The following is a 27,155-nucleotide window of genomic DNA, read 5'->3' as shown; positions in this document are numbered from 1 at the left end:
TGAGGACATCAAAGAGGAACAGAGAGTTGTAGATGTGCAGCTCGGGAGCATCGTTGCAGATCTTATTTCTGCGCTGAAGCGCTCACTGGTCCATATTTGTGACTCAGAGGCTCCAGAAACTGTCGGTATCTGTCCAGGCAAGGCGTGTCAGTTTCTCCTCCTTACTTGGAAGGCGGAAGCGGAGCACCTGCGAGCTGACGTCACACATTGAAAATACCTGCTGCGACTCGTCGCTTCAACTCGTTCAGTTGGAGAATTTCATCTCAGAAGACGGACCGAAAAACCATTCCGGCAAGCACCTGCTGTGGAATATACGACTTGGTTTAATCGCCGGAATTTCTAGGAGTGATTTTGTGGACTTCCAGGCAGATGAGGGCCGCCACGTTTGCGGTGCGGGGAACTTTTTTGTTCGTCGTCATCCAGGTGAGGTTCAATTCCATGTAATTTTCTTTTCCCCTTTGTTTCAAAATACGTTTCTGGCTAAAATGTGTGTGTGCGTGTATATGGCGTTTATATCATCGCTTTCCGTTGGGTATTTTTTTTTATCACCTTGTCGTCGAATAATTTCACCTTTGGTGGCCGTCTTCTAAAATTAGAGGCTAACTAGGTAATTTAAATTAGGAAATCTATCACACTGTTAAACTTTTCTTGCTACTTTACTGTGTGTATGTTCTAGTTGCGTGAATTCAATGATAACGTTCAGACGAAACAAAATCAGGCAGCCGTTTAGAATACGTTTGATTCTAACGTCTGTCCTTGAGCAGTTAGCAAAGGGCCTCGCCCTGGCCCTGTGACGTCATCACTCAGCAGGTTAATGCAAGTTTGTTTCTCCTTCATGTTGACTGTCCTTTGAAGTTTAACGACACACAAACGTTGGCATTTTCAAAGAGATTTTTTTCAAAGAGATTTATTTTTCACATGTTTTAAATGTTTTCTCATTCACACACTCACATGTGTGCCTCCGAAAAAAAGTTTTATATCCAGGTCCACATTTTTGCATAAGTGGTCGTCGTTACAACTGAAGCCACTGTTTGCAAAAGTAGTGGCTTGTTAATTGCAATGTTAAATAATTTAGACGATAGAGGGAGAAATGATCTAAGCACCCGTTTTAGTGCAGTGGCTAGTACGGCAAATCATTTGACCCTCCTGTGATGGATTCCGCATGATTGCTATTTCTTGCTGCTCAACTTTAACCGTTAACATTTTCTGCCTTTCATATGAATTAGTTTGACCTCAGCATTGCAGTTGGCAGCAAGCCATAAGTCTAAAGTTGCATCAAGCACGTTCATAATAACTGACTTGAAATGTGAGTGGGTCAATATACGAGATATGAGTCCAACCAGTATCGATGTAGAGATCTAATGAGAAAAGTTTGCTTTTTGCTCACGTGGGTAACTGCCACTTTGTGTTTTCTTTCAGGCTTTGGCACTAGTTTCTGCTGAAGAGCAGTCATGTGTACCTGGGTTTCAGTCAGAAGAGAAGGTTTTTACAGTGAGCAGAAAGCACCTCGGCAGAGGCACGGTGTTGGGCAAAGGTAAGTGCAATCACAAAGGTGTTAAACAATGAGTTTTAATGTCACTATTTTTTATTTCTACTTGGGACTTAGGTATATTTTGTCACATATGGTTGTAGGTTGGGCGGCAGCCATTTAGCCAATTGAAAGGTGAAAGGGGAATTTTGTTCAGTGGGTTAAAACCCTTTCTATAAATTCATGCTTATTGTTAGTGAGACTTGGAGGCCAAGCAAGCTCAAGTCTCAACTTGCTCTGGCTCATCTAATGATCTTTCCTTCACTCACTAATGTACCCAAGCCTGTTTTGCAAAGCCTTTCTTTTCAAAGCATGTCAACAACTACCAGGATAGGTACACTTTCTTACTCAACAGCCTGGATGGTATTGCAAATGCGCAGTTGTCAGAGATAATTCCGTCAAGGGCACGTTGTTTTAAAATGTTTTTTTCTTTATTAACATTTATTGATATTACAATTGAACCAACTGTTCAGTTGTAACATGTGAAGTTGAATTTTTATTTTTTTACATATTTAGTTGCCATTAATAGTACCCTTCTGTGATGAAGACAGGGAAAACACAGACAAAGCAAAACAATTTGTCTCTATTGCCTTGTTTTTGAATGTTTTATTTCAGGGGCCTGTTTTTTCCTGAGAGAGTGGGTTGCATTGAACAAATTGTTTGACTTTGGGCTAATCTAATTTAGTTTCTTCACTTAAAAGCATGAAAACCTTGCTAATTGTGTAATTGGAAAGGGTCTTATCCTTATAGGTTATTTCATGCTCAAATTAAGGCAGGAGTGGTACTACTATTCTGATCACTTGCCCTGGTGTGTATGATGCAAGTAAAAACTTCAAAGGAAAAGTGTTTGAACAATTAGGAGGTTACTTGCTCAAACACTTTTCCTTTGAAGTATTTACTCACATCTGCCTTGTATCTGTTTGGGCAGCTCATGATTACAGATTCATCTCAGATAATTCAAAAAATATGCAATTGAATAAAGCATTTTTTTTTCTCTTAATGCTTATGGCATTAATGAATGAGCAACTAAAGATTTTCGCACGACAATTAAGTAATTATGTCAATAAGATAAACACAACCCATGCATTTACATAAGTTAATAATGGGTTTATAAATTGTTAGGTGTGGTCACTTTTGATCAAAACATTTATATATTTTGATGCACAGCTCTGCCATCAATCACATCGAGATGATTTTTAGCTTATAGTGGCTATACAGTATGTGGGGCTACAATGCATCTGGCATGAATTACAAATCATACCTTCCTAATACCTGAGTTTTAGGGTTGGGCCAGTGTGGATGAAAACCTTGGCTTGGTATCTTAGAGTTAAGGTTAAAATTTATTAACAAAAGACTGTTGTACCAGCATTATTCTTCAGCTGAATGTCCTTCCCTCCACAAATATTAAATCTATGCAAAATAAAAAGTTGATTTAAAATAACATTGTGCTTGTGTACAAAAAGAATTGGAGGATCCACAGAATCATCCGCCACATTTGCAGTAGGAAGGAATATTTGCTTCTCTTCTTGTTATGAAGTGGACCTAAATTCAATTGTCAATAAACTATATTTGCAACCATATCTACCATATTTCAAAGGTTGTAGGAATAGAGTTAATGACTTTGGACTGTTGGGTGTAGAACCTATACTCTTTATTATTTACTATTTATTATTGTGCACATTACATGTTACTTTTTTGTCTTTTTGATTTATTTTCATTTTATTTTAAATTTATATATTTTTTAATGAATCTCTTTTTTCGAGTCCAGATTCGCCTTGCGTTTGCATTGCAGCAAATGTCACTTTGAGAATGAAACAATAAAAACTAAGATTTCATTTCATTCTTGTTTCCCGCCCCCTTATAGTGGACTTCACAGACTGCTCAGATCGCACAAGATTTCGTTTTGGAAGTGACGATTCACGTATCATGGTACAGACTGATGGTGTTGTGAAGGTGAGATATGAAAGGATTTTTTTTTTTTTTTTTTTTAACTGCGGGACATGACCGTGGAGTGCTTGCTTGGTACCCTACTACTCACTACCCAGTATGGTGAACTTGATGTTATGGCTGTTTGTGGCAGACAAGCAAACTAAACTATGTGCTGACCTTAGATTTTTTTTTTGTCATTCAGGTGAACAGACAGGTTTCTCTCCATGAAGGTCAAACTGACTTTTTGATTCACACCTGGGACTCTCAAGGGCGCAAGATGACCATTCCCGTCAGGATATTGCTTCATGGCAATCAAGAACAAAATGCTGAACACCCTGCAGCAGTAAGATAAGGCTTTATCTCCCATTCACTCATATTGAATCCACTATGTAAGACCACTTTAATTATAATAATGCAGTTATAGTTTAAGAAAAATACTCTGCAATAAGTCCCACAATGCACAACATTACCTGGTAATTTCATGTAGCTTAACCCTACCATTCATGTAGTTTTAGCCTTACCCCACCTTTCCCTTTGGCACTCATTAGCTCAAGACAGATGCACATATGAACCCATAAAATCAATTACTACTTGTATGTGGCTGGATCCAATATAGGTCGACGTGTATATTAGTGTTGAATGCTGTATGATGTAAATGTTAATAACCTGCAAAACTTGTTTTTTAGAGCACAGGTGACGTGCCAGTTCTGCAGTTCCCCAATTCTAATAGAGGACTGAGGAGGAGAAAGAGAGACTGGGTCATTCCTGACATTAATGTTGCTGAAAATGACAGAGGACCTTACCCCCTCCAAGTATCGAAAGTACGCAAATCCCCTTTGTGTATTTGAATCTGCCAAAAGATTAACAGTGAACTTAAGTAATACTTGCAATGAAAAACATTGGAAGCCTTTTGTGTTTTTCTTTAACAGACTATTTCACTTCTTTTACCGCGTGCGTAGATTAGGTCCAATGAAGACAAGATCAAGAAGATATATTATAGCATCACTGGTCCAGGAGCTGATCAGCCTCCTGTTGGTCTTTTCACCATGGACAGAGATTCTGGGAACCTTTATCTTACACAACCGCTGGACAGGGAAAAACAACCCAAATTCTTGGTGAGATCCTCGTCCTCTTTTACATAAATTACATGCTTGCTATGAAATGTGTATTACTCTACACCAATATGGTACAAATAATTGTTTTCTGTCTGTGTCCAGTTTAAAGCATACGCGGTGGCGGATGGTTCCGGCAATGCTGAGGAGCCCATGGACATTATTGTCAATGTGATTGACCAGAATGACAACAATCCTGTTTTTGAGAAGGATACCTTCCTGGGAGAAGTTCCTGAGGCATCAGCAAAAGGTACCTTGCAAAGAATTCTTTTTCAGACGTGTATGCGCAGAGCTGCCAAATCTTACAAAGTCTGTATTTTGTCGTGCAAATTGCTCAACTCTCCTTTGTTATGGCTGCATGGCTGTCTGTCAGATAGGGTAATGTAATTACCCTTAAATTGCAACTTAGAAGTCTGTATCCACATATTGATACTTTCATTTTAAATCCATTGCAATGTTGTCCAGAACTGAAACGCTGGAAATGATTGTTATCCAATCATTTGTAGAACTTAATGTGTCTCTGTGTATGCACTATATCCTCTGATGCTCTGATTAATTTTGTATTCAAACAATTTACTTGTAACTTTGACATCATACATACGTATGACCTTTGTCATTTTTCACTTACCAGGTTTTGAGGTCATAAAAGTGAATGCCACAGATGCAGATAAGGAAAACAGTGACAACTCAGATATCCGTTACCGTATTCTGAGCCAAGATCCACAGCTTCCCTCACCAAATCTTTTTGTCATCAATCCAGTGACTGGAGTCATCAGAGTCAATGCTGGTGGCTTAGATCGAGAGGTGAGGCCTTCATCCACATTTTTTTTTAAACTCATCTGCTCTAAATCAAGTCTCTTATACTGCATGTTACTGTTATTTGTAATACTGCAACAAACTGTGCAACTGTCCGCATCCATTTTAGTCGCCTCTTAACTTTTGTTTTTCTTTCAACAGAAATATCCCAGATACACTTTGGTAGTGCAAGCAGCTGACATGGCGGGACGTGGGTTGACAGGAGAAGCAAAAGTTGTTCTCACTGTAACAGACAGCAATGACAATGCTCCAGCATTCACCCAAAACTCGGTGAGTACCTGTACATGGGGATTTTTTTTTCAATGGATTACCCTCTTATTTCTAAGTTATTTATCAAATACGCTCCTGTACATAAATGCATCATTTTTGTTTTGCATCTTTTCGTTGTCACAGTATGATGCCTCAGTGGATGAAAACAGAGCAGGCGTTGTACTTGTACGGATGACTGTAACAGATGGTGATGAGCCACATTCTCCAGCTTGGAATGCAAAGTTCAAGATTGTTGGTGGTGATCCCGGAAAGTTGTTCTCTGTGAACACCGGGGGCAACAAGAATGAGGGAATCGTCTCTACTGTCAAGGTATCAAAAATTGATATTCTTCCATACAATCTAATCTTACTGCATGCCTTGCACTGCAGCTGTTGGCTAATGAAACAAATGAATGTGCAGTATGTTCATAATTTGTATTTATGGCTAAATTTGGTGGCGATATCAGGTGCGCTCTGTCTGTAAACCACAGGAAATGTTTCAATTCGTTTTGAAATATATTTTCTGTGATTGTAACTAAAATTCAAGACACTTTAGCAGAACCATGACATTTTTACTTGAACTCAAGTAAATGAGCTGAAAGGTGTTTATTTTTATTATTTTATGAATTCAGGGTCTGGACTTTGAGAAGAGCAGCAAGCATACTTTGTTGGTTGCAGTGGAAAATGAAATTCCTTTCGCCACTCAAATGCCCACTGCCACGGCAACCGTGGTGGTAAACGTGGGCGACGTAAACGAAGCCCCGAACTTTGATCCGCCCGAGAAACTTGTGTCTAAACGGGAAGACCTTCCTGTCAATGCCGATGTGGTGCAGTACGTTGCTTCGGACCCAGACATTGCACGCAAACAGAAAGTCATGTAAGACAACTGTCCTTACCTTGTTAACCATGTACAGTATGCATTTCTAAACTGATTTAGAGTCACTTAAATGTACGTTTTTTTCCACATTTCCAGGTATAAAGTAGTTTCTGACTCGGCAGGCTGGCTGAATGTGAACAAAGATACGGGCCTGATCACAGTGAAGAGTCCCATGGACAGAGAATCCATCTTTGTCAGGGACAACAAGTACACAGCCCTCATTGGTGCTTATGACGATGGTGAGTGAAGTTCACAATCGAATGTTTGTAGTGGAATGTAACCTATAAAACTTTGCGAGAAATACTTAGATGCCGATGGTCTTGATGCTCCCAATTTTTTCAAATTCAGACATTCTTAAAATTAAAAGTGAAAGCATTATTTCTTGGAACTTTCTGGAGATTCATTAAACTTCACACTTTGTGTCCACTAGATGACGTTCCAGCCACAGGGACAGGTACACTGGTAATCCTCCTTGAAGACGTCAATGACAACGCACCCACAATTGGGGAACGTGCATTTAAGGTAAAGCTCCTTTTCCACATCTGCAACTTTTTAATACAGAAATTGTGTTGTTTAGACAGTTAGCTTTTTGGTGCTTTTTAAACCAGGTGTTCTCAAAAATTGTACCATCCAATAAAATTATAACCCCTCCAAATAGATTGGTGTAGTAATCAAAAACGATTGAGAGGATTGGTTTCTAAAAACGTTGTTTCTTTTTCAATTACTCCAAGCCACTCTACAAAATTATACAAAATCAGTTGAATTTGTTTATCATATCTGAAATGCCTTTAATTTTATGATGTAAAGCTATCTGAGTGTGCATACCAATTTGTGAATAACTGTGATCGATGGGCCATGTCAAGGTCATTTCTGCTAACTTCGCAGAAGCCCATAGGCCATCATTTTGAATCCATGTTGCTTTTTTTCCCTAGGTGTGCAACAGAAAACCTGCTTCTCAGTTGCTGTCAGTAACTGATAAAGATGGACCCGGCTTTGCTGCTCCCTATTCGGTCTCTTTACACGGGCTGTCAAAGGAGAATTGGACTGCGACAATGAATGACTCCAGTACGTTCAATCTGTCAAGAACACTTTACTTTCCTTTGCATCCATCAAACTGGGAACGATAATGAATGTGCTGTATTATGCGGCTCATTTTCAGGCATCACACCAAACAAAATTTCAAGTCTGTCTATGCAAATATGTAACAAAGGAATGGTCGTAACTGCAGTTCATTTGTTGTTCTAGGAACGGGTATTATCTTGAACTTGGCCAGGGAGCTGGAAAGTGGAATCTACAACGTGGTTCTTCGAGTTGCGGACAACCAGGGCATGGAGCAGGACAGCACGCTTGAGGCTGAAGTATGCGACTGCGAGGGCCAAGATGTGACGTGTAAAGGGCGTGTGGCCGGCGGCACCGACCTGCCCGTTATCCTGGGGATTTTGGGAGGAATCCTTTTGCTTCTCTGTGAGTTTGACAATACTTTTGCTCACTTTGCAATGTCGCTTCCTTGATTTGCTCTCACCCTCAGTCAGTGCCTCCTAATCCACCACGTATAGCTAACAACTGCGTTTTTGCTTTTTCTTTCTTAAATGTTGTGTTTCCAGTGTTGCTGCTACTCCTGCTGCTTTTTGCAAGACGCAGAAGAGGAGAACAAAAGCAGCCTTTACTGCAGGAAGACGACGTCAGAGACAACATCTATTACTACGACGAAGAGGGAGGTGGAGAGGATGATCAGGTATGTCATTATGATGCGAAACGTTTCTGGGAGAAAATCGAGTCACCTTCGCCTGCCTTAAAGTTTTCCATAACCTCAAACCACCGTCAAATCTAATATCTGAAATGACACCATTGATTAGAAGGGCTATCGTGGGGAATTTAGATCAGTTCGGCAATCTTTTTCATCAATGTGCACTCTGTCTTGCAGGACTACGATCTCGGTGTTCTCCACCAAGGCCTGGACAACCGTCCTGAGGTGTTCAGGAACGACGTGAAGCCAATCTTCCTGACCGCTCCGCAGTACCGACCTCGCCCTGCCAACCCGGAGGAAATTGGCAATTTCATTGATGACGTGAGTCAAGTGCATATTAAATGTTCAGAATGACATTTGCTCATATACTCAAGTTGATGCAAATGAGGTTTTGTTTTTGTAAAAACGATACCTCCTCATTGTTAGGAAACAGACATTGCTTTGCACTGACTTCCCATCATTACGCTTCCTTGCAGAACCTGAAGGCGGCTGACAATGACCCGACAGCGCCCCCCTATGACTCCCTGCTGGTGTTCGACTATGAGGGAGGTGGCTCCGACGCAGGAAGTCTGTCCTCTCTGAACTCCTCCAGCAGCGGAGACCAGGACTACGACCACCTCGGTGACTGGGGGCCTCGCTTCAAAAAGCTGTCCGACATGTTCGGGGGAGGAGAAGATGACGACATGCTGTGAATGGACGGAGAAGGGATGAGGCGAATGAATGAATTGTGTCTGAATGTGAGTTTCATGTAAGCGTGGACTGACTTGAAGCAATCAGACTTGTTATCTGCGCATTCCTGTTGGCAGTTAAAAGCCAAAGGAGGCTTGCTGGGGTTTGACTTGTAGGAATGGGCTCTTTTGGATTAGATACACCTAGTTTGAATTCCCCTTGGATATCCAGGTTTGGTACGAAAGCTTTTTTTTTGGTTGTTTGGTCAGTGTGTTTAAAGAGCCATATTGCAAATATTGTAACATTTTTTTACCTGTTATTGCTGCAGCAGACAACTTGCCAGTGCACTGGTAAAATCAAAAGGCGATTGCGGCAATGTGTTGTATTTCTTTACAGTGCCTCTGGTTTTGTACTACTGCTTCAGTTGAATTTCATTGTTCTCTATCATTATCACTTTTGGATGACAATTGTAATGACTTGGATTTTTTTTTCTTGTAAAGACATTTTTTGCTGTTGCTTTCAAATGAATTTGTTATTAATCCTTGTTAAATTTGGATTTTTATAAAGTTATCTTAAAACATTTCTGCATTGCGAATGGCATCTGACTGAATTACACGCTGATGCGTTCTGTTATGATAAAACATTGGAAAATGTATTCATCTTCCTCTCATTACTGGGTCAAATTATAGCCCCCGTTGGTTCTACCTCCCCTTAAAGTGAACAGTTGGTCAATATCTCGTATTCCAAATGCCAGGCGTGACCTTTCCAACTGGGCTATTGTACAGTGCTGTATTCTCACTTCTCAGGGCACTCAATCGGTCGTAACTGAACTGTTCATGTTGTCTACGATGCTTAGCTTCATCCGATGTAATTTCATTCTAAAAGGCTTGATAGGCAACGTTTTCTTAAGAAAAAAAATAGCATTATATATATATATATATATATATATATATATATATATATATATATAAATAAAGACTGACATTGCTGAGCATTTGGAGATTTTGTACATCTCGCCAAAATAATCCATTTGGTAATTGATTACTTGTTGATTATTATATTGTTGCACCTGTGGTTGTGTTTTAAACGTACTAAGCTCGCTCTGACTGCTTCGATGAAATTAGACTTGCAAATGTTTGTGACTCAACATCGTACCTTGCCGTATCCCCTTACTTTGCATAAATGTGCGGCGACGTCAGCAAAAATGTTAGCTGTACCTTCCTCCTAACAAAATATACCATCAGACCCCAAAATGACAAAAAAAGTTGTTTTTAAATATCTTCACCATGTCGTCATTAAACGGTTTGTTTAATAATCACATATGCAATAAACATGTCAAAATGCACATAAATAGGTAACAGAATTGTTATTCTATTCCATTGCAGCATCTTCCCTAAAAAAAATTCTACTGAGTCCCTTTTACCCCCCACAACCTATCATTTTATTGTAACTTCACAATCCACATGCAAAGACAGTCAGCTATTGTCTCTTTCCAGTTACACAGTTTCTGAGATTGAATTAAAAAAAAATGCTGTGAAACTGTCAACTGTTCACTCAGTTGTCTGTTTTGGACATCATTGCATCTTCTAAAGAAACCTCCAACTAAACTCCCATTACCCTCTATTCCTCGCCCGGAAGTGCAGTCCCTTATGTTAACCCAGAGGAAGCATTCAGTTGCGCTTCTCCTTTTGGGTTTGGTACAGATCATATGTTGTTAAACAAACCGTTAGCGTTAGCATCTTTCACTGTCCTTGCTGGAGCCCAGAGGGAACACGATGGAACCCGCTCGGTGAAATTGGGACATCAAAGAGCCAAGCATCTCCCCAGACACAAGAATTTCCTGGTACCGGCCAAAAAGGGCTTGCTGGACCACTGAGAGTGGCGTTTTACGCATCTCATCCCAAGTCAGCTGTCCTGAAAGGGAATAGCACTGTGTTGAACAGAGAGCGCCATCTAGAGGAGTCAAAAATGCAACCGCTTTGAAAAAAAATCGTAACTTAAGCGTCAGACCTGTTTTCAAAAAGAAATATGTCGTTATAAATATTTGTCCACGGAAAAATATGAAACATAAAGCGTGAGCTTTTGGGGTTGCAGTAGAGATCTGTTGAGAAAAATAAGTCTTACTTAATTATTAATATTTGTCCACAAAAAATAATCAACATAAAGTAAATAATTATAAATAATTGTTTGCCCACATAAAAATTTTCAACTTTTGCGATGATATTAGAGATCTATTGACAAAAAAAATGAGGCATGTGCCGTGAATGTGGCTCTTAAAAATAATGATATTGAATAACCTACTGAATATAAAATTTGCTTCATGAATGATTATTTTCCTGAAACATTTAACGAAGTCAATAATTATTCTTAAAGAATTTTCGCACGTTAAGTCAATAATTATGCGTAAATAATTTCCACAAGTTAAGTTTGTTCTATTTAAAATCCCGAGTACCCCCTGGAGTTCCTTTAAGTACCCCCTGGGCCATCTAGTCAAAAATGCAACTGCTTTGAAGCAAAGTTGAAGCTTCATTTTGCCATCATTAAAGGGACAGTGTGTAAGATTTAGGCCGTTTTTCATTAAAAAGGAATACATTAAATGATTGTAAATTTCAAAAACTTGCAAATAAATGTGTTCATATTGATCACCTATATGTTTTAAATATAATCATAGGTCTAGTTATCATTAAATTATATTACATGGTGGTGGCACTTCTCCAGAGGCGGCCATGTTTGTTATAGCCACGGACAGCACCTGCAGCACCTCCTGCTGGCCGCAATGGAAAATTGTCTAAATCTTACACACTACCCGTTTAATATTACTCTGTGACGCTATGGTTTTCAATTCCACATGCTATACATGCTACACAATAATAAGATTGACTATTCTATTCGATTCTATTCTATTCTATTCTATTCTATTCTATTCTATTCCATTCTATTCCAACAAATTCTCTTACCTTCCCTCTACGTGCGATCCTGCGATCTGTGATCTGCACAAGTTCTCCAAGGACACCGGTCTTCTCCAGAAGGGGACCGCCGCTCTGTCCCACACCCGTTTGCCGCGGCCCGTCGTCTCGGTTTTCCCATGAGGCAAAAGCTTTATTTTTGCGTGTCTCTCTTTGAGTCCGGTATTTGGTTTTGGGGAAGGTGTGGGATCCGCTGTCCGCGGTGGCCCAGCTGTGTTGCGACCAGAGAGGTTCGGTCTGCGTGGCCTGGCTGATTGTGGCCCTCTGCAGGCGGACAGAGATCCTCTGGGCCGAACCGGTCATCAGGGTGATGCTTTTTGTGTCCCGCCTTGGACTCGCCGACGTTACGGCGGGGAACTCAAACACCTCGTCCTTGTCTGAAGGAGATGTGGAAAAGGTCGGTAAGAAAAACTATTTGCGATTCTAGCGTTTGACATGCAATATGTGTTGTTTATTGGGCTCCACGCAGAAAAAAATGAGCTGACCAGCACTGGTGTTGAGTGCAGGGCTGCTTGGCAGCGAACTGTGCGTCAGTCTGTCTGGGGTCACGCACCCGAAAGAACCGGAGCGCAGCAGCTTTCTGCAAGCCAAAACCAGCAACTCACGACATTGTCTATGGCAGTTGACGCCGCAGTCTGTGAAGTCAAAATTGAAATTCACTTTGAAGAAGTCCATGTGTATTTCTTAGACAAAAATGCCACTTTGTTAAAGGTTAAAAAAATACATACACATACAATTGAAAGCACAAATACAGCGGCACCTTCAGATTTCAAAATAAGATTTCCTCGCAACATGTTTAAAGGGGAAGTAGTTGTTGAAAAAAACGGCTACGTCAAAAGTTGTCCTTAAAGGTGATTGGTCAATTAGTATTTTTTTTTTTTTTTTTGCACTGCTAACATTACCCAGCATCAAACTTTTTTTTTAACCATAAATTTTGGACGACAAGCCGCAACATTTTTTCTCATGATTTGAGCCCCGCGGTCCAGTGGGTCGAATCTGCTTTTTTTTTACTAGCCACCAGAGGGCAATCCACCACTAAAGCAAATGTTTATAAATGTGAGCTTACTAGTGTACAAGATAACAAAAAGCATACCTTTACACTTGTAGCCCTGTTTGATGATCCCCCACAGCTGCAGAAGAAGGGGAAGAGAAGAACATCCATATAAACGTCACAAAAACGGCGGGTACATGAACAAAGCACAAAACATGACTTTGCTTGCAATGTCTCTTCTGACATTGAGGAAACATCAATGACTTTTTACATATTGTTCAGTACATACAAATCCAGCACAGTGTTCACAGAAGGTGGGCTTCAGATATGTCATTTCCTGGAAGTTATGCAAGAATCCCGGTCCCATTTTACACTGGAGCTGCGGGTTTGCTCGAAGGAAATACGCCATCATCTCATCTTTGCTGATCAGGCCATCTCTGTGACAGAAAGGTGACAATTGCGAGAAAAACTAAGAAAGATAAACATTAGAGAGACATTTATACAAATCAGTCTGATACAGTAATTTGGTGCGCATTGTGTTTCTCTTAACAATATACATTTACTGGGCCAATCTATTAGATATTGCAGCTACTGTGTGTGGTCATGCTCTTGATGCACAAGGTCTATGAAAAAACAAAAAATCTGTCTACCATTATAACGATGAGATAATCAGCAACCGGGCAACAAATTATTGTATCTTGTTCACAATATACAGCATCTAGATAATGAGTCAATAGATATTCAGTGAATATTTATATATCGCTGAAAATAATAATAAAAAAAACACACACAAATATTACAATAAATTACAATGCCTTGGAAGTTAATTTCAGTAGTTGCAGTAATTCAAAGGTGTCAAACTCAAGGCCTGGGGGCCAGATCCGGCCCGTCACTTCATTTTATCTGGCCTGCAAAAACGCAAAATTATGACTTCAAGTTTCTGGGTAAAATCCCACATTTTGAAGTTGTCTTCAATTTATACACATTTTTTTTTGTTCTTTTTTTTGTTGAGTTTTGTGGCCTCTGATTTCAAAATGTGTATACGTGTGATGATCATACTTCACAGTCATAACGGCCCTCCGACAGAAATGATAACTACAACATCCTCTCCCAAAATGATACTTTAATTGTCAAATTTAGTATCCCACTCACTGATCTTTGTCCAAAACGCAGAAGGAGTCCAGGAAGGGAAAGTTAGCAGCAATATTTTCAAAGTCTTCTTGAGAAATATAACCGTCGTGGTCTGGATCGTAGTTCCTGAACACTGACTGTTGGATGTCGAAAAGACAAAAAGTATTTCCGTTACCATTCCACACGCACCTTCATCCGAGGAAGTCAAAATAAGCATTGTGAGTACTCACGTCAACCACTTTTCTGATGTGTTTATTGACCAGAGACGGGTCCGGTTTGGTTGTGACACCTGAAGCCCAGTCCAGTGGTACAAGCGGCTTGTTGGGAGTTGTGGGAGATGTAGGCTACAACAGGACATGCACAAAACAGGTTTGGCATTTATAATTCAGTCAAAAGCTTTTTTTTTTGGGTAGAAATGGGATAGTTGACCAATTGAGTCCATTTGAGAACTTCATTTGACTAAGTATTGGGAAATTTGTTTGGGTCAAATTAACAAAAATGTTTTATTTAAAAAAAAGAAAAGAAAAAGAAAAGAGTGTTCAAATTGACTCCAGTGTGGTCCCTTGGAGCAAAGCGTTGGACCCATATTTTTCATGTGCTCATTTCATTTTTCATCTCACGATTTATAGAGTAGATTCACAAAGCTACCCCATAAATTTGGTTGTATTTAAATTGATTAAATGAAGAACCCACAACCCAACATTTTGGGTGTGTTTTGGGGCATAGTGTTTTGTGACATATGATATTTTGGTATAATTTGGTATTATGTTTTGGTATTTTTTGTTGTTACTGTTTCATATCTCATATATATATATATATATCTCATATATATATCACATTTATATATATATATATATATATATATGAAACAACAAATTCGGGGCCAAATTGACCCAAGCGCTTTACAATGAAACTTACTTGTGATTTAGGATTACGTGGTTCCCGGAGCAATGACAATTCATAAATCTCATCCTCTGTGTAGTAAAGATCTAAAGAAAGCTGAAAAGATTTCGTACGATGAGCATTACATATCCGCCTTTGTGTCCACTGTAGTGAACATTTGTTTTTGTTCTATATTGTTTGATTCCGTCGTACTAAGTCATACTATGCGTCTGGGTTGTTCCAATGATGTCTCATATTTTTGAGTAGATTGCAATGATTTTTTCTGTCTTGTTAAGACAAAATGATCACAACAGTGGACATAAATGAGTAGTCTCAGGAAGCTATGATTTGCAGCTCATTTGGCCAACATGTAATTGTTATTGCCTCACCGTTAGCAGGTAGATCAGGTCCATGTTGGGCTCCACTTGAGCCACTGCGCTCTGCAATGACATCAGCTCATTGAATGTCACGTAGAGCTGCTGCATCTTCACTAGGTTCAGCTTATTGCCGTCTTCCACCCAGTCAGGAAAGACCACATGCATGGCTATGAGGTCCTTCAGGTGAACACCCAGGATGGGGATTTTAAAGCCTTGACAATCGCTGAAGGCTTTGCGGTAGTAAGAGTAGTTATTATTGGAAGAGACCAGTTCTGTCATCTCACGCCACATCTGTGTTTGGGTTCATACAGTTGGTACAAAAAACGCATTAGTGGTGTTGCATATTCCATTTGGACAATTCATAATTCACAGTTCACGTTTTTTTAGTAGGATACTCCAAATCAAAAATATTCTTTCTTCCTATCAGCCTCTTCATTATGTAGTTGTAGTTTTGTTGAATGAAAGAAACCCTTGTCCCTCAGAATACCCAGCAAAAAATTGCTCCTCAAAATGAATAAATTGCTCCTCAAATGAAATCACTAACTAGCAAAATTGCTCCTCAAGACAAGAGGTTATTTCAAGCTTTGCCGAATTGTGTGGACCTACCTTAACTACCTCCGGAGACAGATAAGATTGTGTCTCCTTCAGACGAGAAATGGAGCTGTGGCTCAGCCCTCCCACAACTGCCATTAAAGTGTTGAAGTTCTGCAGTTGCAGAAGTTTCTGATGGCACACAATGATTTGTCTAAATTAGCGTGTGTATCTTCACTATTATAAGCAAGACTTCATTTAACAAATGACAAAGACAATTGATGGGAGTCTAGGATTTTTTTTGTCACACCAACACATCACAAACACAACTGTGATCATGCTAATAGTGATCATGCTAATAGCCATGTTAATGGAAAGTACCTAGCATTAAAGTGTGTTGTAGATTTTAAAATTTGTATTATCACATTAAACAAACTGGTTCGAAGAAACAAACTTTTACATTTGTTTGAATTGTGAAGGTCTCGTGGCGCCAGGTCAATGAAGCAAAAATAATACATTATATTGTGTACCAAGTGATTAAATGCTTAGTAAATGTTAGTACATGCAATCATTCTGCATTATAGCAAAGCAACATTTTCTGTGGAAGTTTACCTGAGCCACATGGATGTATTTGGTGATAACCTCAGCCCTGGTTGGAGGTGTTAGCTTGCTTAACACCATAAGTTGAACCCACTGTGAAACTCCATTGAACAAAGCTATGGACCGTTCCAGCGTTGGATTATCCATCAAACAACCATGGATCACATAGCTCTTATAATCAAGAAACTGGAGGTAAAATAGAAGTACAGGCAACAGATTGTGATTGGTTGACAGGTAATTAGTAATTGTGGAAACTGGGAGACAAGATTATTTTGCACCCTTTCATATAGGAATGGTGAGGTAGTAAAAATTTAGGTGTAACATCAATGAAAAATCCATACTTTCATTTCTCTCCATTTCATGGTAAGAGTGTGTCAATATGAAAAATGAAAAAGGAGACCAAACGAAGGAAAGATAAATGCACGTACCGATATCCTACGAATGGATTTAAACTCCAAAAAAGTCAGATGTTCCGCCAGCTCCATTGGTTCAAGGTGGTCAAACAATAGCGACGCTTTGCCTTTCTTCACCTGTTTTTTACGCTGTGTCAGCTTCCGCATCCAGTCATATGAAGGACTGCAAGAAGCATTTACAACACAGTCTTAGAAAAGGCTGGTGCTCCTTGTATGTGCGTTTGTGCACACTAAATTGAAAATAAGGAGATGGATGGATAGATGGATGGAACTCAAAAATGTATGTGTCAAGTTGTTATTGTGCACCACTGCTAACAACAACTCCAATAAAAAAAACTAATCATCATTGCAGGCCTTTGGATATGCGTTCTAGAATACATTTTTACTATTACGCTCTGTTTACTGCCAAAGTTAGAGGGAAAATCTAGACTGCAGTCAGGACCATTTTGCTGCATCCGATTCAACCACATCTTCAGTTGATCTCATACGCATTAGAGGGTTTCATTTAATTGCCTTGGCAGTGCCAAGGTAACTCAAAACTATTTGACAGGCAAAAGAATTTTCAATGGCCAAACCCGATCTCAAAACAATAGAGCATGTTTTTTTCTATTTTTGAAGACAAAAGCGGTGGTTTCAAGGTCCGCAAACAAGCAGCAACTTGAGTTGATCGGAATTGAAGGTAAGCAGCGCATAGGAGGAAGCTCATCCACAAAGGTCCTTACATGGTGGAGATGTCGATAAGTTTGAAATGCTCCTCACAGCTTAGCCTTTCAGCCACTTCCCGCAACTCCTCGGTTATCTGAATCAGACCCAAGTCCAGGTTGAATTCTGCAGGGAATGTCCCTATCCAGTACCTAGACACACAATTTAGCACATAAATGTACGTAGCAATCGGCAACTATTATGGTATATGATACAACTGTGACCGCAACATGGTTCCTGAATTGTAAATTCAAATTGTAAGATCATATTTTGAAGAACGTGCAAAGCATGCTGGTTACGGCCTTACCTCATTAAATAACAAATCTTCAGTCTTGTTTTCTGGCAGTCATCGTCGTTGCAGTCACGGTACGTACAATATGGTTAAGGACAATTTTTGACTGACATTTCATCCGATCTTTTAGACACCAATAACAACACATTTTCATGAACTTACCTGTTTTCTGTTACTCTCAGTCAGATCAATAGCGGTAGAAGGAATTAAAAAAACAAAATACTCAAAAAACATTTTGAAATAGCAATAGTAGCCACAAAGCTTCTGGAACAGATGGGACAAAACAGAAACTCTTTGGCAACTCATATCACGTCTGCGTGTGCTATATTTTGGGACTGCTTTGCGGCAATCTGGCACAGGACGTCTTCAGTCACGTAACTATGATTACCAGAGTCATCATAGGTCCTTGAACAGACTCATAACCGCCATAAACACGTGGTCATTTGCGAGCAAGCAAAAGATACCATAATTGCTATATCCTACATATAATATTAGGGATATATCATCAGCAGCTTTCCAGCCAGTTCTGAGGACGAAACATACCAGCGATGCATCAACAGAAGCATGCGAGGTAGGTTGGATTGCAGCTCTCCCTTGTCATCTGGGAAAACAAGTCACAAAACGCTGTAACAACAAATACATAGTGGCGATGATGTGAAAATCTTCTGTTGGTCCTAAACTGATGTTTACACGTGTGTGTCGCTCACCAAACGCGTGTATGCATTCATTTAGGAGAGCATCGAGAGAGGCTGCTTTTCCCAATGTTGACGAGCCCATGTTGATGAGTCGGACAAAGAATTGATCAATCTTCTGCACCAATCAAAATACTCCTGAAGCGCGGCAGAGCGACACATGCTTGACAGAAACAGAATACGTGGGTCGAGGTTAGGGTTCAACCGGGTTATGCTTCAGTCCACCTGCGACCTCAGCGAGGATGAGTGGTGGAGGAAATGGATGGAAATGGATTCAGGTCGGGTTGTCGCAGCGTTGAAGAAAATGTCTCAGCTGCGCTCACTTTGCTTTAACAAAGCTCTTTTTATTGAGAGTATACGAATCGCTCTACTACGCTTAATATTGTTATGGCTTGTCTACAAGTTCGTGAAATTCATTTTTAGCAGGAGGCCTGATAATGATCATGAACATTTAAACATACAAAGGCTAATAAAAGTGAAAATAAATGTTAAGAATTAAATTTTTGAATAATTGCTGAAATATAAATAAATAAATGTGTAAGCAAAGTCACGATAAATACAAAAATAAAACACAACGTCAAAAATAAATACACATGCAAATCAGTCAATCAATCGATCAATAAATATGAATATAAAAGAAGTCAATGAATATAAATGAAAAAAAATAGAAAAAATTAAAAGTTCAATAAATTAAGTACTAATAAGTAGGTAATGAGTAAAAAGTAGAAAATAAAAATAAATACAAATAAAAAAAACAAGATCGAATTTGTCTTTGCAGGAGGATGACTTCTTTGGCATCCAAGCAAACGGGGATGCTAACCACATGACCCCTGGACACATCTAGGACCGCCTCCTCATTTGAATCACATTTATTGCTGAGATATTCTAAAAAATTTAATAAAATAAATCTGAGAGCAGAGCATTTAATTATTTTTAATATATGTTTAATTCTTTTGATATATTTATTTTGCATGTATTTCCACATTTATTGTTCCATTTAATTATTTATTTTCATTTTTTGTACTTTTACACTTTTATGCATGTATTTTTTTATCTATTTCTTTATGTATTTATATTTTTCATTTTTATCCAATTTCATTGTCACGCATCATGTTTCTATTTAATCTTAGTTTTTAAATATTTTTTGGTATTTGCTTCATTTTTTATTTATTATTTTATTTCTTATTTCTCTATATTTTATTTCTTTTTATTTTTCATCTTTAGTTTCGGTCCTCCATACTTTTAAGTGTCCTTTTATTTTGTTTTTGTATTCAAACAGTTTGAGGTATACATAATTGCCTCCCCGGCCACTAGAGCAGGAGTAAACCTCCTGAATGCATCAATATCTCTTCACTCTGAGTTCACTCTCATCACTGTAAATTGTAACTTATGTTACATATTTTACTAAAAACTGATTATGCACATTTGGAGTACAATGAATCCACCTTGAGTCATTTCTACTCTCTTCCAAGTATGACTCTGGAGTGGGACACAATATCATCTTTCCCAAAGTAAAACTTTCCTCTATCAGAGTAAAAAAAAGTACTCCGCGATATTTACAGTTTGCTTTTTCTGTTTATGGCTTGACTGTGCACGTTACAGTCAGCTGTGCCCGTTAGCATGACTTGTTCTTTGCCGCTTTACAATGGGTGACTGTGTCCCAGCCTCTGGTTAGCAGATGCGTCATTTTGTGTGTTTACACGCTGTTTGGTATGTACGTACTGTACACACTCACAGATGCACACTCAGGCCATCTTGCTAGCAGTGGAAAGGCACACTGAGCTGTCTGAGCCTTGACACAAATACAAATCTATTTGAAGCCGCAATATTTCATTTTTTCATCTTAAAAATCATTGTAGTGGTACGTTGGCTTTTAATGAGAATGAAAAGTGTCTGTCATCACCACGGCAACCCTGGATGACCCATTTTGACATCTTACGCTCACCTTGAACAAATGTCCTTTTGTGCGCAGGGCTGTACAAATTTTGCCATATGTAATTTGTCCAAATTACAGTCATTCTATTAGTAAGATTAGATTAGGCCTATGAGTTTGTTTATTATCATTTTCTCTCAAATTGTATATGCCATATTGATTTTTTTTTAAGAAAAAGAGAACCTACGAGCCATTATGTCCATAAATGCTGCAATAAGTATGTGAGTGAACACAAACAGCTGTGTATGACATCTCAAAAAATGACCCCGTCAAGAGCCCAGTTCCGCAAATTTGTCAATAACATCTAGTAACAAATGAAAGAATACAATGGTACTCACCCACTGAAATGCAGAGTGCGAGGAAATCATCCGGACCACTCAGATAACGGACGTGAGATGTCACAAGCTGTTAATGGTTAAAGAGTAGAGAGTTGATTAGAGGAGAGCACACTATGATACCAAGCCCTCCTCTTCCTCCTCCTCTTGTTAGTAAACACAGCAAACCTAAGCAGCAAGACCGAAACCATGTGACCACACATGTGGACACACACACATTTAATGCACAATTCTGCAGTTGAAACAAAAATTTATTTGACATTAAAGGGAAAATACACTTTTTTGGTCACATTTGGTAAAACAGTCAACACAACATGACTAGTAAACTATATATATATATATATATATATATATATACAGTATATATATATTTTGCATGTAGTTAAGTTTAGTTTAAGTGCATTCAAAATTTTAAAATATTGTACATATCCAATCCACATGTGCTGAGGCAATGCCCTGACATCATTCCAGGAACAACTGCAATATGCATATTTCAAAATGCTGCATTCAGGAAGGTGGGAACTCAGATTCATCCCACTCAAATTGTCTGAGTTCTGACCCCATAATATAACATGACATAAAAAAAAAAAAAAAAAAATATATATATATATATATATATATATATATATATATATATATATATATATATATATATATATATATATATATATATATATATATATATATATATTCATATATATATTCATATATATACACACGCAAAACAATTAGCACTCAATTAGTACAGTTATACGATTAGCTAAAACTGCATTGACCCTGCATATTTTGCAGCATGATTTTTTTTAAATGTATTTTTAATATAATAAGAGCAATATTCGTGCTTTGAAGCTTGAAATAATGAAACTATTTATTTCAAGTTTTTACAATAAGGCTTGATTGTGCAAGAAGTCACTTACATGTTGACTGTAGCCAATTCATAGTTAATGAAATTACATCGCACAAGTATCACAGCATCAAAAGCGACAAAAAAGGCTGTTTGTAATCCCACTTTATATAATATCCTCCAAAATTTCCGTGTCCCGCTCTTATGTCAAAGGCACCTTTTCTGAGTGGAAGAACATAGTGCCCTCAAAGAACGTTGTTTTGACCGTTTTCATTCGGGAATTCCTTAACACATGACAATCTATTATGAGACGTAAAACACACACAACAGTAACGTATTCAAAAGGAGGCCTGCGCAGTGAGCGTTTTTGATCATTTGCTGAAGGACCAATGGCATTACTACATACCTTCAGACATGTTCCCATTCAGCATTCAATAAGAATACAAACACGGGGATTATGTTTAGTGACATCATTCCTCGTCAAGACAGCCTCAGATGACGAATGCACTGCAAAGTCACAAGTTACTAACGACGACCTATTTTATTGTTTTGGTTCCGTCCTATTTGTCCTTGTCAAGCTTCGTTTGGTTCCATTTCTTTTCCAGTAACCGATCATCACAATAAAAAGAAGAAAAAAAATGTACAGTATATCAAAGTCCTTCGCTACACATGAAAACTGTGGCTGAATGATGGAGGCATTCATTTGTTTTTACTGCAACTGATCAATGTTTATGTGTCTCTTTAGACTGAAGACCGTCAACGTTCCTGCAGCTACTTTTATTTGTATTCAAGGAACTATATTCGTGTTTTGGAGGAAAGACATTTTTATTGAGATTATAAACTCGAATATTTTGACACTAAAACAATCAGATTAATTCAAATGCAAAATAAGTAATATGTCATTTACAAGGCTTAAAATGAATATACAGTATATGCCTCTAATTTGATGTAGTATTCATCCATTTGATTCATCGTGTTTGCACTTTCAGATGCACTTCCGTCGTTAATGCCTCTTTGTTGTCAATAACGAGGCTGTGTGGATCATTTTTCCGGCGGACCTTGACACATTATGAAAAGGAAAAGACGGCAGGTGGGGGGAGAAACAGTCAACTACGTGGATAGTGTAGCAAGCAACGCATTTGAATTGCAGTCGATGAAGTTTGCATGCTTGGGTGATAGGGAGACATCTACAGTACGTGTTCGGTGCAACGGGACACGAAACGTGACGCAAGGCAGCCAGTCAGTTTTGGGCAGGTACAAACAGGAAACAGAAGTATAATGCCTTCCAAATTAAAAGCATACATTTTTTAAGTAAGTTATAACTGAACGTTAGAAACTAAAGCGCTTGAAGAATTCTTAACACGCAAAAAAAAATGTCGTCTTAATGCCCCTGTATGTGAATGAGGATGGACTCCAACATTGGGTCAGTCTGCTAGTTTTTTTCTTGAAACCAAAAAGGTAACAACCTTGGCTAAAACAAACACCGACCGCTAAAAGCTAAATGACGAACAGAGAACGTAAACAGGAAATAAAGTGCAGCTTTCCTGATTCAAAGCAATTATTTCAAAATAGGATAACACAGGAAAGTACATAATACAAACTGTAGATGAATTCTTAACAGTGAATAAATCTCATTTTATTGCACCTGTTTATGAACACGGATGGATTCAGACGTTGGTTCGGTCTGCTTGCTTCTTTTAAAGAAAATAATGTAGTATAACCTTAGTTAGCAAAAATTGATAACACAAAACTGATTCCACTGCTCCAGTGTTGTCTTATCTGTGGAAACCGGATCAAAATGGCTCTTTGAATGTAAAAGGTTGCCCACGCCATGAACTATACCTTTCAAGATCCAGCCTATATTCATTTGTGGCCATTTGTGGAAAACAGTGGACTCAAATATAGAACAGAATATGAGACATAAACAGAGAATGTAGGGTGGCAACTTTTCATCATTTTGTGCTTTCAATAAATCATTTTTTAAATGTTTTGGTCCACCCCCCCAAAAAAATAACAAGAATGACCTAGACAAGGAACGGAAAAGCTGAATTTACAATGAAAACGCCTTGAAACAAGAGCACACTATTGGGAGACATGTTTATCAGTTCAGTTACTGTGCTGCGTAAAGCAGACAACAGTGTTGTTGACTGAGCCAGATGGCGGCACTAGAAGAAAGGTCAGGGATCAATTGCGTTAGATAAAACATTTTGCAGGCACACCTGCCACCTCCGAAAACATGTTTACTCTATTTCACACAAGCCCCGGGTGTATGCCATCAAGGCATGTGTACACACAACCCAGAACCAATACTACCGTATTTTTTGGACAATAAACCACAATTTTTTTCTAATGATTTGAGCCCTGCAGTTTTTGGTCCAGTACATCTTATCTGTAGGGTTTTCCGTTTTATTTATTTTTTTTGTCACAATCCACCGGTAAAGCAAATGTGTGTATCCGTTCAAGGTGTAGATTTATGGAACAACTATGAAATAGAATGAAAAGATGTGAATCAATGGCTGTACTCAAAAAGTTTTAAAAATATAAAAATTATGTATACATTGAGTAAGGTCTTGTATGAAAAGTAAATTTGTCATACATATGATTGTGTGTTTGTATGTGTGTGTATATATATATATATATATATACTGTATATATATATATATATATATATATATATATATATATATATATATATATATATTATATATATATATACTTATCTACATATATTAGTGTATATATTTATATATTAGGGAGACAGAAGGAGATGCTATGGAAGTATTGTTTTTGAGTTTGAATTGCTGTTTAGCTGTAGTACTCTGTCAGTGCTGTCTTGAAAATATCCATCCATTTCCAAGAAATATGTTGGTGCTAGACATGCAGACATGTCTGAAGATAGAATGTCACTGTAAGCGGCAATTAAGAAGTTTTAAATAAAAATACTTAAAAATTACCATATACATACACAATCTTTCTGTGTAAAAATCTGATGTTCCGACCTGCGACTTATAGTCCAAAAAATAAAGCCACTACTTTTGATACTAAGTAGGGAGGGAAAGAGTAAGTTGAAGTCATCCTGGAAAAACAAATGTTTTTGCTAAGCGAGCGTCAAATGCTTCACTTTTCTAATGACGACAGCCTTTTTCAAATCCGCGATTAGATACGGCAAGGTCAAATCAGCGCGATGCCGATAGCACACTGCACCTACCTCATCTGCGATGATGATGAAGCGTTTAAATCACAGTCACGAGAAAATCCGATCCAGACGGTAAAGCCAGCAGAGGCCTCCAGTCATCGGAGGCGAATTGGAACGGTCCTCGTCGGCCACGCAACTGCTGCACAATATTCACTTCACGCTGATCCCTGTTGCTAACACGTTTGTCCAAATGGCCATTAGACTTCCTTCAATTGTTTGCTCAACTTGGTTGTCCTGCCTGTGAGAGTTGGCTTGCCCGCGCGGTGCTAAATATAGGCGCTCTGCAAGGTGGAGTGGAAAAGCAGAGCAGGAAATGCACACGCTTGAATCAAAATATGCATGTGTGTCTCTGGCCGAGCAAAATTCTGATTAATTGAAAAAGCAAGATGATTAGTCACAGTTACAAATGAGTGAAATATTTCTCAGTGACTCATTCTCCCATCGGGTTGTTATTCGGCTCACTTCCCAAACCGAGTGGTTGTTGAATGTGTTTGTGCAAGCGTGCGTGTGTCTCCATTGTTCGGGATTTGTGCGAGAGGGTCAGCCCATCCCATATTCCTCTCTAATGACGTTGTTTGCATTGTTTTGTCTCTATGGGCTTCTAAAAATGTCTGCCTAAACAAAAACACTGACCGCACATCCTGCTGCCTGGCTGGACAAAAAGAATACAAGCCCAACTTTTATTGTTTGGCGCTTTCAAAGGGGTTCGGGGAGTTTGGTGCTCGGCATGTGTGTTTGAAATGCTATCGATGAAAGTAATGGTCAAATGAAAAGGTTTTGTTGATTGTGAGCGGTTGAGAGGTTCAGATTTTTAAACTCAGCTTAAGCGCTGCCATTTGGAGTTTCCTGCTCAGAATGGCATGAAAGGTAAACGGCTTCCATGCACGTGTGAATGCGTGTTTGTTAATATGCACCCCACAACATTTCTTTGAACTACCATTGGTTTTAAATGACATTCGCCTGCAGTTTTCACAAAATCAAGGCTATTCGGAGTGATTCTGAAATTAGGGTATAACTACTACAGGTGTGCCAAAAAACACTGATTCACAAGATTACCAAGATGTTGAATTACTACAATTCAGAATAGTCCATATTTCAACTCTTTAAATTAAAAAAAAAAAAAAAAAATCCACTCGTTGGCTTCCATTTTACTATGCCAACAGTATGCTGCAGAGGCCACCTTCAAAATAAATACACAAAATACAGAGACATCATTGCAATGGGCCATTGTATGCTTTTATTTTGAAGTTGGCCTTTGCAGTGGTGGTTGCTCACTTTACTCCGCCTTGCGACTACATTTTTATTACCATCACACAATGTATCCACTAACATTACCACACCCCCATTAATAAAAAATCCTCTTCAGTGGCTGATTAAGGATGCTAAGAAACCGCCAAACAATGATGCTACGACACAAGTCTCCAGCACTAACTCAGTGGTGCATTCAAATGCAGTTGGGCATTGGCAAATTAGACAGAAAAAAGGTCCATCTATACAATAATCCTTAATAACTGGAACAATAAAAATTGAGGGGCAGTTGTCACCCAGAAGCTATTTTTATAGAGAAGGGGAATTTCTTTTAACTTTAAAACTCAATAAATCTTAAAAAAAAAAAACACACACACACAAATTCATTCAATGCCAGGGACGTGTATACTTACCGATCCACGCAAACTGCGATCCGTCCCGTGATTGTCTTTTGTCTTTCTCACAGTCAAAAAATAGTATTGCACAAAGAGGTGAACTCCATCCAGGAACGTCCTCACGCACGCTCTTTCCATCTGTCACACTATGCACCTATTAATAGCTTGTCCATTTACTTGAAACAAAGGTTAGTCGCTGGACAACTCTGCTGTGGAGGTTTGCAACTGAAATCATGAATTGGTGACCATCTCAAATGAAACCACAATCAAATAAACTGGCTCTATATTACAGGTTTCAAACTCAAGGCCTGGGGGCCAGATCCAGTCCGCCACATCATTTTATGTGGGCCGTGAAATCCCGATTTGACTCTTGTTTCTGCCTAAAACACTAAATTGCAAAAAAAAAAAAAAAATCAATTTTTTGTTACTTTTAATGTTTTTTTATTTGTTTATTTTATCGGCCTCTGGTCTCAAAACTAGGTAAGCGTGTGACAAAAACACTTAAAATGTATTTGACTTCAGTCATTCCGGCCCTCGGACAGAAACGAGAACTACAATGTGGCTCACGCTAAAAATGAATTTGAAACCCCTGCTCTATGTTAAAATGTCCATCAAAAAAATGACCAACCTGTATTGCTTGAGGATGGTGTTGTGAAGACACCAATTTGAATTCACGCTTTCATTGCCAAGCGTTATTGGAA

The 27,155-nt window shown here is 38.6% G+C and overlaps 2 protein-coding genes across 2 annotated transcripts; one reads left to right on the top strand and one right to left on the bottom strand.

The window, feature by feature from the left end:
- Positions 1-47: 47 nt before the first annotated feature.
- Positions 48-9,581, top strand: cdh1 (cadherin 1, type 1, E-cadherin (epithelial)). Its single transcript, XM_088421184.1, has 18 exons — positions 48-423; positions 1,420-1,534; positions 3,393-3,481; positions 3,660-3,800; positions 4,144-4,278; positions 4,417-4,572; positions 4,675-4,819; positions 5,201-5,373; positions 5,527-5,655; positions 5,779-5,964; positions 6,266-6,510; positions 6,607-6,749; positions 6,941-7,032; positions 7,443-7,575; positions 7,756-7,974; positions 8,115-8,245; positions 8,435-8,578; positions 8,734-9,581. Exons 1-18 carry the CDS (start codon positions 370-372, stop codon positions 8,947-8,949), a joined length of 2,646 nt encoding a protein of 881 aa, XP_088277310.1. The 5' UTR covers positions 48-369; the 3' UTR covers positions 8,950-9,581.
- A 615-nt stretch (positions 9,582-10,196) lies between these two features.
- Positions 10,197-25,250, bottom strand: rasgrp3 (RAS guanyl releasing protein 3 (calcium and DAG-regulated)). The gene is made up of 18 exons (XM_088421185.1): positions 24,824-25,250; positions 20,775-20,841; positions 18,519-18,666; positions 18,313-18,412; positions 17,827-17,889; positions 17,540-17,671; positions 16,833-16,980; positions 16,417-16,590; positions 15,880-15,996; positions 15,286-15,564; positions 14,933-15,013; positions 14,245-14,358; positions 14,036-14,151; positions 13,173-13,320; positions 12,986-13,022; positions 12,378-12,527; positions 11,884-12,269; positions 10,197-10,840 (listed from the first exon to the last, which is right to left on the bottom strand). The coding sequence occupies exons 3-18, from the start codon at positions 18,586-18,588 to the stop codon at positions 10,832-10,834; spliced, it is 2,124 nt and encodes a 707-aa protein (XP_088277311.1). The 5' UTR covers positions 18,589-18,666; positions 20,775-20,841; positions 24,824-25,250; the 3' UTR covers positions 10,197-10,831.
- Between the last annotated feature and the right edge of the window lie 1,905 nt (positions 25,251-27,155).

Source organism: Hippichthys cyanospilos, chromosome 8, assembly GCF_059441005.1.
Source record: "Hippichthys cyanospilos isolate Australia breed blue-spotted pipefish chromosome 8, RoL_Hcya_1.0, whole genome shotgun sequence".
In the NCBI taxonomy this organism is placed as follows: Eukaryota; Metazoa; Chordata; class Actinopteri; order Syngnathiformes; family Syngnathidae; genus Hippichthys; species Hippichthys cyanospilos.
Note: the sequence above shows the minus strand (reverse complement) of the source record. Positions and strands in the feature narration are given on the sequence as shown.